The following is a 14485-nucleotide window of genomic DNA, read 5'->3' as shown; positions in this document are numbered from 1 at the left end:
ATGTCAATATTGATCAGGGCTGGGCTCGGTTAAAACCCTGGAAGGGAAACCAAAGGGTACCTGTAGATAGATCAATTCTCCAGTAGGAGCCTATTGTTTTTTGTCTGATAGTGGATATAACGTTGAAGATCTGACATAGTTTTAAAGGTACAAATTCAACATATTTTATACAAGGTTTGTCTATGTTGCAATTTGGTTACCGTGGTAACATAATCCTGTGGTTGAAATTTTACCATGAAAATAAGAGTTGCTGACTTATTCCACGTCACAATACATTGACAAATAACGTTGAAACAACGTTGATTCAACCAGTTTGTTCCCAGTGGGATGGTTCTGGCTTTGAGAACACAACTGAGAGGTCGCTCAGCTCTTTAGCCTATGATTGGTTGGGAGGAGTCGGTCAAACGTCTGTCAGCTGATTGGGATAAATGGTTTCCCTAGAATTTGTTGCCTTTGTAAGGACAGGCTTTTATTTTGATGATGGCCCTTATCCTCCTAATTTCATTCTCGATCAAACCAGCTAAGAAATGCGGGTCATTGATGTTTCGGGCCATGGCTTTAGAATCTAATTTGTTGAAAACCATAAATAATTCATGGTAAATGTGTTATTGGAAAAGCCCAATTATATTTTAAACACCACATGCAATGCCAAGGCTGAGTGCAAGCTTTTTGCTTCAGGTTTCCCACGAAAATAAACATTTAGATCATTGAAATAGTTGTAAAATGGGTAACAGACTTATCACAGCTTGATACACCTATGATAAACTTCCTGGCAAAATAGGAATTGAAAGAGGTGAACTTTGGCATCATCAGGTGACATGTTGTTGCAGAGGAATATCAGGCGATGGACAGTTGGACAGAGAAGCCTATCTTTTGCTCCTTCCTCAAACACACCTGATTTAAATAATCAACTAATCATGATCTTCAGTCTGGACATGATTAGCTAAAGCAGGTGTGTTACTGCAGGGCTGGAATGAAAGCCTACACATCCAGCTGTTATCCAAGACTTTTTAACATAAAGATGATCCTCCACAAGAATTGAACATAGCCAGTTTATTTAGAGGCATATCACTATACAGTTTGTGTCTTTGACGATAAGGACTGTCAGTGAGACTGTTGTTAAGACAGCTCTTGGTTGCTCTGAATGACACCCCCATATCAGCAGACCACAGGGGGGCTGAGGGGGTGTTGGGATAGGGGGGTGAGATGTGGGAGCCCCTGTCTTCCCTTCCTCTCTCTTCTCATCCAGCCAGTCGGATCTGTGTCCTTGCAGCGTTGCTCCACTTTACCTCAGAGTGATTCCAGACCCGTGTGAAACGGAGAGCTGTCCAATGGGAATCGCTCAGCTTTTTGTTAGAATAATTTTCCTCAAATATTTTTCCTCCTCGGGCGTTCAGAGGGAGTTTTTTCTTGCCTCGTTTGCACACCAGGATTGATCATGAAATGTCTTGAACCACGCAGCAATGAATTCTGCCCTCGCTCAACTCTCAACCTTGTATGACACCAATTAAAAGCAAGAGGCGTTATATGGACAGTGTGTCCTAGCCAGATGCATAAACATCTACATACATCCACATAGTGTATTACTAGATTGACTTGGAGTCAGTAGCATCAACATGACATAGAAACACTGGTCAACATTTTTACATTTTTCTCTTCCCACCTCCATCAAGAGATATTGTAGATTTAGCCAACATATTTTAATTATAACCTCTGGATGTAACCAATGTGCTCCAAGACATCATTGGCTCTAAGACATGATTGCCCCAGCATCCCCCACAGATGACCAGGTCATATTATTAGCCTGTAAAACGGCTTGTGCAACAGGCCCCGTCATGCAGCGCGATTTCTCCTCTATTGTCAGCCATGCATTTATTAGTGTTTTTGTGTCTGTTGTATCTGTGGTTCACGGCCTCTCATCGTGTGGTCCCACAGAACCCGTCATCGTACCCAGTGTAGAGCGCTCGCTGTTAGGCATGCTCAGGGCTAAAGCCTGTCAGAATAATCACTATGATTATGAAGCCAGTTTGGGCTAGTTAACAGAGCGCTGACATTTGGTGATATATCTCTCCCTTTCATTTAACTTTTACGTTTGGCTTTTAAATATTTGCTCTTTGAGAGTCTCTGTACATGGAAGATTGTGTTCTACTACAGGAAAAACAGCGAGGTTAACCTCTTAATGGTTATTACAAATGTGTATGTAGATACATGCAAATATCAGATATCCACACATCTTCTCAAATATTTCCCATTGTTGAAGTGTTTCATCAGTGTTGTTTGAAAGATCAAAGCGGGGCTATTTAATTGTTAATTTAATTATTTCAGAATGAAGATCTGTTTTGATTAACTCCTCAATATGCACAGCCTAGTAAATAGTCCACACTAGCACTATTTTTTTTATTTGTGGCTTTGTTGTCTGAAGTTTCAACTTCTCTCAGTTTTTTCCCCTTTTTTTTTCTCCTCAAGACATATTATAAAGAAAAAATCACCAGGCTTTTAAAAATACCTTTGGTGTTCCTGTGTGTTTTGGAATATTACAAAGTCCTGTAATGAGAAGGAAAACAACAAAAAATGAGATTTGCCTCAGAGGGAGATTGCGGCTCGTCTTCTCTTGCAAAAGAAGCCTGTAGGACCACTTTTTCTTTGTGCGCTGTAGCACTCCTTGGGACTCCAGCGACAGGGGAATTGGGTACGCTGAGCTACGCTCGTGGCGGGGTGCCAGCCAGCCTCCCTCCGTTCCTGGGATAACAGGGAGAGGAGAGGAGGTAGGATTGAGGACACGTTTCAATTAGGGAACAAACACCACACACACAGAGGAGAGAAGAAGAGCTAAATCCTGACCAGCCAGACTACATCATATTCTCTTAACCTCTTTCCTTTCTAAACTGTACCTACACTGGAGAACAATAGCTCAACCAGCCTGCCCCCTTTTTATTTGAGAAATGTAAGTTGTATAGAAATTCACAGGGAAGGAAGAGGAGGGTAGTGTAAAAGAGAGGGGTCTTTCTTTGTGAGTTGATTCTCTAAGTGTGCCAGCTCTGGCTGCATGTTTCCATTAGATTGTCATGTTGGCTAATTAGAGAGCGGCAGCATGATTCACCTTGGTAATTAGCAGGACTTGCACACCACGTGCCTGGAGGCTAGTGTGAAAGAAGAGCCCAGCCTCAGAGCCCTGCAGTCTCCTCTCCTCTTCGCTGCCTGCCTTCTCTCTCTCCCTGCTTCCCTGTGAAGATTCTCTCTCTTCTCATCTACCTTCCACTTTTTTGATTTAGAAATGAATAAATCATTGCGATCGTCCTCATCCTCTTGAATATCTGAGTTCACATCTTTTCCTAGATGCAAATGATACGTGATCAATAGAAAGGTGATGACTGAATCTAACTCTTTAAAAAGAGAGGGGAAAGAAAGAGAGAGAGGAAAGACTGCTAGCCCAAGCACGGTCGCATGTAAAGGGAGACAATGTGAAAGAAGAACATTTCAAGTTGGACATTTTCCCTTAGATAAGCGTTATTTTTAATGATCACCGCTTTCCTGGCGCTTCCTTATAATGCTGCTGCTTGAATATGCTTATCGGTGATTTCTGGGTTCCTCTGTTTAAAAACGTATTCTTTAAAAAATATTCTACAAATGTTATTCTACAGAATGATAATACTAGCTCTATGGATGGGTTTTGGAGTGTGTTTTATACACAATCAATGTTATATACACAGTCTTTATACACGGTTTAATTTCTGCAAATAAGTTGCAAATAAATACGAACCGTAGGGTCATGATAGTGGCCCTCACATAATGACCTTAGCTCCGGGGGGGGGGGGGCTCATGGCGCTGAATAATTGGTTGTTGGCTCTGGAAATAGTTCTGACGTATCCATCCAGCTCAGGAGAAAATAGAACATGCTGAGACTATAACTAGGGTTCATTTCCATAGGTAACGTATATGTATAGTAAGTATGACAGCAAACAGATGCTTTCTTCTTCTCTCTATTTTATGGTGAAGAAAAACCTTGACTGAACTTCTTCAATGTGGTATTAATCACTTCACATTCGTGTATTCAAGCATGTCTATGTATAATCATTGGTTAATGCAGTGACTCATACCTACCTACAGTATGTGTGTTTACTCCGAATAAATACATATTATGATGCATAAAACAATTATAAAAACAAAAATTGAAAGATGCTGTCCTACGTAGACAATTTTCTTTCCTGTATCTATTTGGGATCATTTGTATCCAAATCCAGTTCACTTAAAGGGGCGATCTGAGATTGCTACATCCATTTTTTGACTTTTTAATCAATTATATACAGTGCCTTCAGAAAGTATTCATACCCCTTGACTTATTCCACATTTTGTTATGTTACAGCCTGAATTCCAAATGGATTACATAAATTGTTTATCTTTCACCCATCTATACACAGTACCCTACATTTAGCAAATATATTGAATACAGAAATATCTAATTTACGTATTAACACCCCTAAGCCAATACTTTGTAGAAGCGCCTTCGGAGGCGAATGCAGCTTTGAGTTGTCTTGAGTATGTCTATCAGCTTTTCACATCTGGATTTGGAGATTTTCTCCCATTCTTCCTTTAAGATTTTCTCAAGCTCTGTTAAGTTAGATGGGGAGTGGGGGTGAACAGCAATCTTCAAGTCTTTCCACATATTTTCAATGGAATTCAAGTCTGGGTTTTGGCTTGTTCTGAAGCCATTCCAGCATTGCTTTGGCTGTATGCTTGGGGTCATTGTCCTGTTTGAGCGTAAATCTTTGCCCCAGTCTAAGGTCGTTTGTACTCTGAAGCAGGTTCTCATCAAGGATTTACCTCTATTTGGCTCCATTCATTGTTCCCTCTATCCTTACCAGTCTCCCAGTCCCTGCCGCTGAAAGGCATCCCCATAGCATGATGCTGCCACCACCATGCTTCACGGTAGGGATGGTGTTCGAACGGTGATGAGCTGTTCCTGGTTTTCTCCAAAAGTAACTTTTTGCATTCAGGCCAAAGAGTTCAATTTTTGTCTCATCAGACCACAGAATCTTTTGCCTTTCACATGCCTTTTTGCAAACTCCAGGCGTGCTGTCATGTGCCTTTTTCTCAGGAGTGGCTTCCATCTCTCGCATAAAGTCCAGAATGGTGAAGTGTTGTAGAGACTGTCCTTCTGGCAGGTTCTCCCATCTCTGTCATGGAACTGGGTTCTTGGTCAACTCCATGAGGTCCTACTTGCCCAGTCCTTCTTGCCTGGTTGCTCAGTTTGTCCAGAGGGACAGCTCTAGGCAAAGTCTGGGTAGTTTGATATTTCTTCCCCAGATATATGCCTCATCACAATTCTTTCTCAGAGATCTACAGACAGTTCCTTGGACTTCATGGTATAGTTTCTGCTCTGACATGCACTGTCAACTGTCGGACCTTATATAGACAGGTGTGTTTCTTTCTAAACCATGTCCAAACAATTGAAATGGCCACAAATGGACTCAGTCAAGTTGTAGCGACACATCAAAGTAAATCGGATGAACCTCAGCTCAATTTGGAGTGTCATAAAAAAGGGGTGTGAATAATTACTGTATATGAGTGAGATTTCTTGACAATTTCATTGTCAATATTAGCAAAACATTCTAAAAGCATGTTTTCACTGTGTCATTATGGGGTATTGTGTGTAAATGGGTGAGAAAAACATCTATTTAATCCATTTTGAATTCAGGCTGTTACAAAACTAAATGTGGACTAAGTCAAGGGGTCTGAATACTTTCTGAAGGTACAACGACTTTTGAAGAATATACAGTACCAGTCAAAAGTTTGGACACACCTACTCATTCAAGGGTTTTTCTAGATGTTTTGTTATTTTCTACATTGTAGAATATAGTGAAGACATCAAAACTATGGAATCATGTAATAACCAAAAAAGTGTTAAACAAATCAAAACATATTTTACATTTTTCAAAGTAGCCACCCTTTCCCTTGATGACAGCTTTGCACACTCTTGGCATTCTCTCAACCAGCTTCACCTGGAATACTTTTCCAACAGTCTTGAAGGAGTTCCCACATATGCTGAGCACTTGTTGGCAGCTTTTCCTTCACTCTGCAGTCCAACTCATCCCAAACCATCTCAACTGGGTTGAGTTTAGGTGATTGTGGAGGCCAGGTCATCTGATGCAGCACTCCATCACTCTCCGTCTTTGTCAAATAACCCTTACCCAGCCTGGAGGTGTGTTGGGTTATTGTCCTGTTGAAAAACAAATGATAGTCCCACTAAGCGCAAATCAGATGGGATGGCGTATTGCTGCAGAATGCTGTGGTAACCATGCTGTTTAAGTGTACCTTGAATTCTAAATAAATCACAGACGCTGTCACCTGTGTACCACAGCTATACTGTAGCTCTACCAAACACAGCACCCACATCAGTAGGTCAGGGCTGAAACATGGGGAGACCCCGCAGATTGGCCCAGTCAAATTGGATGTCTACTGAGTTGAGGTGAGGTTGAAGATCTGATTGGTGATTCAGCTTAGACTCTACCAGGCATTTTAAATGAGAAAAGGCCTTAAAGCTCACAGATGTTCATAGAATGGATAGACAGACTGCCTCATATAGTTACCAACAAAAAAAGTCTGCTGTGCGGGTGTCAAGGGCTGAAATCAAATGCATGGATTTAGGTAGCTGCATAAGTAGGAAGTTAATGCACGTACCCAGGCACGCACACACACCCTCAGTATACAGTGCCTTGCGAAAGTATTCGGCCCCCTTGAACTTTGCGACCTTTTGCCACATTTCAGGCTTCAAACATAAAGATATAAAACTGTATTTTTTTGTGAAGAATCAACAACAAGTGGGACACAATCATGAAGTGGAATGACATTTATTGGATATTTCAAACTTTTTTAACAAATCAAAAACTGAAAAATTGGGCGTGCAAAATTATTCAGCCCCCTTAAGTTAATATTTTGTAGCGCCACCTTTTGCTGCGATTACAGCTGTAAGTCGCTTGGGGTATGTCTCTATCAGTTTTGCACATCGAGAGACTGAAATTTTTTCCCATTCATCCTTGCAAAACAGCTCGAGCTCAGTGAGGTTGGATGGAGAGCATTTGTGAACAGCAGTTTTCAGTTCTTTCCACAGATTCTCGATTGGATTCAGGTCTGGACTTTGACTTGGCCATTCTAACACCTGGATATGTTTATTTTTGAACCATTCCATTGTAGATTTTGCTTTATGTTTTGGATCATTGTCTTGTTGGAAGACAAATCTCAGTCCCAGTCTCAGGTCTTTTGCAGACTCCATCAGGTTTTCTTCCAGAATGGTCCTGTATTTGGCTCCATCCATCTTCCCATAAATTTTAACCATCTTCCCTGTCCCTGCTGAAGAAAAGCAGGCCCAAACCATGATGCTGCCACCACCATGTTTGACAGGGTGATGGGTGATGAGGGTGATGAACTGTGTTGCTTTTACGCCAAACATAACGTATTGCATTGTTGCCAAAAAGTTCAATTTTGGTTTCATCTGACCAGAGCACCTTCTTCCACATGTTTGCTGTGCCTCCCAGGTGGCTTGTGGCAAACTTTAACCAACACTTTTTATGGATATCTTTAAGAAATGGCTTTCTTCTTGCCACTTCCATAAAGGCCAGATTTGTGCAATATACGACTGATTGTTGTCCTATGGACAGAGTCTCCCACCTCAGCTGTAGATCTCTGCAGTTCATCCAGAGTGATCATGGGCCTCTTGGCTGCATCTCTGATCAGTCTTCTCCTTGTATGAGCTGAAAGTTTAGAGGGACGGCCAGGTCTTGGTAGATTTGCAGTGGTCTGATACTCCTTCCATTTCAATATTATCGCTTGCACAGTGCTCCTTGGGATGTTTAAAGCTTGGGAAATCTTTTTGTATCCAAATCCGGCTTTAAACTTCTTCACAACAGTATCTCGGACCTGCCTGGTGTGTTCCTTGTTCTTCATGATGCTCTCTGCGCTTTTAACGGACCTCTGAGACTAGCACAGTGCAGGTGCATTTATACGGAGACTTGATTACACACAGGTGGATTGTATTTATCATCATTAGTCATTTAGGTCAACATTGGATCATTCAGAGATCCTCACTGAACTTCTGGAGAGAGTTTGCTGCACTAAAAGTAAAGGGGCTGAATAATTTTGCACGCCCAATTTTTCAGTTTTTGATTTGTTAAAAAAGTTTGATATATCCAATAAATGTCGTTCCACTTCATGATTGTGTCCCACTTGTTGTTGATTCTTGACGAAAAAAATACAGTTTTATATCTTTATGTTTGAAGCCTGAAATGTGGCAAAAGGTCGCAAAGTTCAAGGGGGCCGAATACTTTCGCAAGGCACTGTACAGTATATAGGTTATTATATGTGTTGTTGTGGCCCTTAGAGTTCCCCTGCTGTGCCCCCTCGGCCCTCAGACCAGGTCTGGGCTGGGGATAGAGATCAGCAGAGGCCCCCTGCCCTGCCTTTATCCTGGGCTCTTTTAGAGGGCAGAGAGCCCCCTGCTCCTCTCCTCCACAGCCCCACAGCCATCTGTGACGTCAGCCCTGCCTGCCCTGCCTCCTCTCTGCTCTGCGTTCTGCTCCACCAAGGACATCTGTCTGTAAGCGTCTGGGGGGCCGCAAGGCGAGCAGCTAGTCCCCCAGGCCAGGGGGTAGAAGCCTTTGTTACCAAGCAAACTGCACAGATAGAAAACGTCAGGTTGGACATCGTGGCTTATGGAACTGACTCCTCTGTGTATGTGGGGTTTATCTGATTGCTGTCTGTCTGAAGAACGATCTCTCTCTAGCTGTCTGTCTGCCTTTCCCTGTTTCAGACATTTTTGCATCGTGTAGAGAACATGGACATCGTGTTCTTTCCTTGTGAGGAGACAAAGAACTGTGCATTGGTTTTTATGTGGGTTTGACGCTTGAAGGGCTGAATTCTTTGTGAAACATTTAGGGCATAGCCCTGACTGAGTTTTTTACTACTGTAGATTATTCAGAAAAAGGAACAACCAAGTAAATAAGCATGGGAAAACCTCAGCCAACAAATGGGACAGAATTGGCCTACAAATGACAAACATATCCACTCTTCTGATATTGACTGTTTCTTCACTTCACTCAATCCATTTACTGAAAACTTTTCCAGTTATGATGTTAAAGGTGTTAACATTGCTGTTTGTGTATTGAAACCAGACCTCTAGCTATAGGAAGTGTAGCCTGATTATTGGGCAAACACATTGATTGGAGATTCTATCGGGGATTTTTGCATCACATCTAAGCAATGTTCTACTTCTCCTGACCTTTGTAAATCATTTGAGTTTACAAGACTCCTTCCCTGTTTCCAAAGGGCATGCGGGCAGACTGCAGGAACTGGTTTTTAAGAGACTTAGGGAGAACCAAATACTTAAGCGCAGACATTGATCGAACCTGGCAAATATATGTTTGTTGGTTATTGGTTATTTTATTCTATTGTTTTGAGCTGCAGACTCCAGTATTTCAGTGACCTTGGTGGTAGTCTAGTTGAGGCTTCTCATCCATAGGTTAGACGAGTCAATAATACACAGTACACAGGCCCCGCCCAGGGGTGTGTCCAAAAGGGCAACCTAGGCCTCTAAACGGCACTACGTTTGACCTGGTTAAATGGAGGGCATTATACAGGGAAACCGTAGTGCACTATATAGGGAATATGGTGCCAGTAAGGTCAAATCCTTCCACACTTTAGTTTTGACCTGGACTCATAGTGCTCTGATCAAAAGCAGTGCACTGCGCTGTATAGGAAATAGTTTGTCATTTCAGATGCAGCCCAGGTTTGCAGTCATCTTATGTAGAGTTATAGAAGCACTATGGCAGCAGGCCTTAGATCAGATTGGAATCAGTCTCTTCTCCCAGCATCATTATGGCCTCAGCCTCCAGTGAGGGGAAATGCAGACTGGAGGAGGGAGGGTTGGGGTTGAGGGAGGGTTGCAGATGGTGAAATGAGGTCTGCATTTATCATACAGTCATAAATCTGAATGGCAGAACAGGCAGGGTAGAACGCTGCAGGCTGTGTGAGCCCACGCCTGGTGCCAACTGCCAGGCAGGGTAGAGATGCATCCCGGCATCCTGGTGCCATCAGAGAGATAGCAGGACCCAGACCCCTAACACACGCGCGCACGCACGCACGCACGCACGCACGCACACACACACACACACATGGACACACATGGACACACATACCCCAGCAGACCCTCTTTCTCTCTCCATGGAGGCAGCAGAATCCTTTGAGGTCAAGCCTTCAGAGCTTTCTGTGTGTGACCAAGCTTGACAGGGTTAACACTGATACCAGAGTTCCATCTGATATCTGTACCCAAACTGTGTAATGGAAATCTCTAGCCATAATAGCTAGCTAGTATCATCCAGCTGCTTCCTTCCTTTCCACTGGATTTCCTCATTTGCATAGTTCTGCCTAAATTCACAACCAAACTCTCCCTGGAATCACTTCCTGAACCTGTCATCTGGTTACGTGTTTATGGGTGTTTGGGAGTCGTGGTGGAACTGCTCCTCTCCTCAGGACCCTGTGTTGCTTACAGCACACAGCCCTGTTACAGCACACAGCCCTGTTACAGCACACAGCCCTGTTACAGCACACAGCCCTGTTACAGCACACAGCCCTAGCCCTGTTACAGCACACAGCCCTGTTATAGCACACAGCCCTGTTACAGCACACAGACCTGTTACAGCACACAGCCCTGTTACAACACACAGCCCTAGCCCTGTTACAGCACACAGCCCTGTTACAGCACACAGCGCTGTTACAGCACACAGCCCTGTTATAGCACACAGCCCTGTTACAGCACACAGCCCTGTTATAGCACACAGCCCTGTTACAGCACACAGCCCTGTTATAGCACACAGCCCTGTTATAGCACACAGCCCTGTTACAGCACACAGCCCTGTTATAGCACACAGCCCTGTTATAGCACACAGCCCTGTTACAGCACACAGCCCTGTTACAGCACACAGCCCTGTTACAGCACACAGCCCTGTTACAGCACACAGCCCTGTTATAGCACACAGCCCTGTTATAGCACACAGCCCGGCTACAATACTTTAATGTGATGGAAAATGCACAGGAGTAGCAGTAAAGTTTGGGTGAATTTCTGTCTGGTTATTATTGCAGTTTTTCCTGTCTCCTAGTTTATCCTAGTTTATGTTGTCAGTGTGCTTTGAATTTTTCAACGGATTTGCCTTGATAAATGTGAAGTGGCAACACCCTAAAGGGCATGCTTTGCCTGGGGCTTTTTAAGATTCAGAGACAACTGCATGCACATTTTGGATCAGATTTTGCAACCTTTTATAGAGCACCATCTGAAAGCAACATTTCCCCTGATCAGACAACATGCACACGCACAGCTTAAATACTTAAATTGAATCAACAAATCCCATTACATCAAGAAGGATTCGAACATTTCAAAGGTATTGCATACAAGGATACAAAAAGCACCTTCTCCATACAGCTTGGCTGCCCATAACAGCTGAAACAGAGCACCATCTGAAAGCAACATGACATTTCCCCTGATCAGACAACACGCATGCATGTACACAAACACGCACATACTGTACACATACACACAATCTTAGATAACATAAAAGAACATGAAAGACATGAAAGAACACATTGATTGTCTCTGTTCACTTCAACTCAGGCCTCTCCCCCACTGGTCAGGCAGTTGGGCAGGCAGGCTTTTCTCCGCTCTGTGCTGTGGCTGTGACTGGAGTTGATAGGATAGGCACGTGGGTATGGGGGAGTGGAGCTGACGCCCTCTGTGCTGCCATGACCCCAGGCTCTCACACGTCCGCCCTGCCCCAGCCCCATGCAGCAGAAACACCAGCTCCCAGCAACACTCCCCTCCCTCCCCTCAGCCCTTCTCCCTCTCAGCCCCCAGGTCAGACAACGCTCCCCTCCCTCCCCTCAGCACTTCTCCCTCTCAGCCCCCAGGTCAGACAACGCTCCCCTCCCTGCCCTCAGCCCTTCTCCCTCTCATCCCCCAGGTCAGACAACGCTCCCCTCCCTCCCCTCAGCCCTTCTCCCTCTCAGCCCCCAGGTCAGACAACACTCCCCTCCCTCCCCTCAGCCCCTCTCCCTCTCAGCCCCAGGTCAGACAACTCTCCCCTCAGCCCTTCTCCCTCTCAGCCCCAGGTCAGACAACGCTCCCCTCCCTCCCCTCAGCCCCTCTCCCTCTCAGCCCCAGGTCAGACAACGCTCCCCTTCCTCCCCTCAGCCCTTCTCCCTCTCAGCCCCCAGGTCAGACAACGCTCCCGTCCCTCCCCTCAGCCCCTCTCCCTCTCAGCCCCAGGTCAGACAACGCTCCCCTCCCTCCCCTCAGCCCTTCTCCCTCTCAGCCCCAGGTCAGACAACGCTCCCCTCCCTCCCCTCAGTCCCTCTCCCTCTCAGCCCCCAGGTCAGACAACGCTCCCCTCCCTCCCCTCAGCCCCTCTCCCTCTCAAACCCCAGGTCAGACAACGCTCCCCTCCCTCCCCTCAGCCCCTCTCCCTCTCAGCCCCCAGGTCAGACTTGACATTACCTCAGGCAGCGCCTCAACACTGTTTCCCCTTTACACATCACATACTGAAAAATCACAATAAGGCATGTGACCATGCAGCACCGCTCACCACTCAGACTTACAGACACGAACGCTGCTAAACCCTGACAACATGTTGCCATTTTGTCTCTCTCTGAGTTTGGGGAGAGAGGGAGAGAGATGGGCAATTTACTGGAGGGATGGACATTAAAATGTAATTTCTCAGCTAAAGACCTGCTCTGTGCGCACAGCCATGCCTCTGCTACTGATGATGTCCATTGTGTTCATCCATTTATGATATGTAACACCTTAGTCTGCTTTGGCAGATGGGACAGAAATACATTTTCCCTGACAAGTCATTTTGGTCATGCCTTTACTACCAGCTGAGAGTTGGTCAAATAGTTACAGTTGGTTATGATAGAGGGTAGATGTACAATAGACCATTAGATCTAAACAACAAGTACAGTAAGATAACTACTAAATAGGTAGTTATTCCCACACCTCACATTCCCACACCTCACCAATGTCTCTGAATCGTTACCCCCATGTAATCTGTTGACCCATGTAACTGAAGGTCATGCTGAGCTAGTAATGCTAAGCTAACGTGTGCCTGTTGCTTTGTCTCCCTCAGATGCAGCAACAGGAAATGGCCCTGGTGAGGCAACGAGACGCAAACCTGACCGCGCTAGCTGCCATCGGACCTCGGAAGAAACGCAAGATGGACTCGCCAGGGGCCACGCCGTCAGGGGCCGAGGTAAGACCAGAGCCCCCCTATAAAGTTTCCAACTGGTAGTTAGCTTCTGTCGTTAACTTTTACCTGCTGTAGCAGGACAAAATATATACCTACACAATCACTTCTGAAACAAAACTAACAAATAAAACAAACGTTGTTCAAAAAACCATTATACGCCCAGTTGTCCTAAAAACAAGTTTTAGGACCACACTGTTGAGATGCATGTCAATTACTCACCAACCCCAGTAGGAGTACTAAGGTGTACCTATTAGATGCCCAGAATGGGATGTTCACACACAACAGGTTTACACACCCCGTGGACTGTTTCTCTTCTGTTTCTACTGAACATTGATGAATTGCGTGGCCACATGCTCTGAAGTATTGGTATTCATTAGTCAAGAACCAGATGTTGGAGGGAATGAATGTGAGGTATTTATCCCTTTATCCCTGTAGTCTGATTGGCTCTGTGTTGTTGTCCTCATATTATTTAGGAAGAGTTCTATGGTGGGCCTGGTACACAGTGTGCAGGCCGTCCTCTCAACCATTACGTTGTCCTCATGCTTATTCGTCTATAAAGTGGATGAAGATGAGTCCTTCTGAAGTCTCCCTTTAGATTAGAGACATGAGCCAATACCAAGGTGCGAGGCAGAGAAATACAATCCCTAGAATGGAATCCCCATTCAAGTCAATGTTCTAGGGATTCTATTTCTATGAAGAGAGGGGTTTGGGAGCAGTTATGGTGGTTTGTTAGTTTGTTTATCAATTATCCAAGGATTGGAGTTGTTGTTTTGGGGGTATTATTGTTGTATTCTTAATACCAGACCTCCTTAACAGAAATAATCTGTTATACATTATCCCGGTTTGGGGCATGTATCTAATACACCACATTGGAGACCTCAGTAAGCTAATACAGGGAAGATGATGGGAATATATCTCTGATACATGAACCAACATCCACATCGACAGGACCAGAGCATGTTGACTTACTCCCTTCTGACTAACTGTCTGTTGTTAATTAAGATGAATTATGTTATTATAAAAGAATAGTCTCCTGTTGAAAATGGTTAAAGAATAGCCCGATTATCACATTTCTCCAATACGGGGTTATACATTGTCATACACACAGTTATTCTGTAACCAGAAATATTTTACATTCTCAGAGAAAGAAATGTTGAACTATTCAACCTCCCCACGATATTCTCTGATTACTGCTGTGATTC

The 14485-nt window shown here is 44.3% G+C and overlaps 1 protein-coding gene across 3 annotated transcripts in view; it reads left to right on the top strand.

Moving 5' to 3' along the window:
* LOC139385085 (transcription initiation factor TFIID subunit 4-like) overlaps nt 1-14485 on the top strand; it is a 109738-nt gene that overhangs the window by 58784 nt on the left and 36469 nt on the right. For all 3 annotated transcript variants that reach the window (XM_071130133.1, XM_071130132.1, XM_071130131.1), the window contains one exon: nt 13164-13286. In XM_071130133.1, the coding sequence (XP_070986234.1) occupies nt 13164-13286 (123 nt within the window). The remainder of the gene's footprint in view (nt 1-13163; nt 13287-14485) is intronic.

This window comes from Oncorhynchus clarkii, chromosome 26 (genome assembly GCF_045791955.1).
Source record: "Oncorhynchus clarkii lewisi isolate Uvic-CL-2024 chromosome 26, UVic_Ocla_1.0, whole genome shotgun sequence".
NCBI classification, from domain to species: domain Eukaryota; kingdom Metazoa; phylum Chordata; class Actinopteri; order Salmoniformes; family Salmonidae; genus Oncorhynchus; species Oncorhynchus clarkii.
Note: the sequence above shows the minus strand (reverse complement) of the source record. Positions and strands in the feature narration are given on the sequence as shown.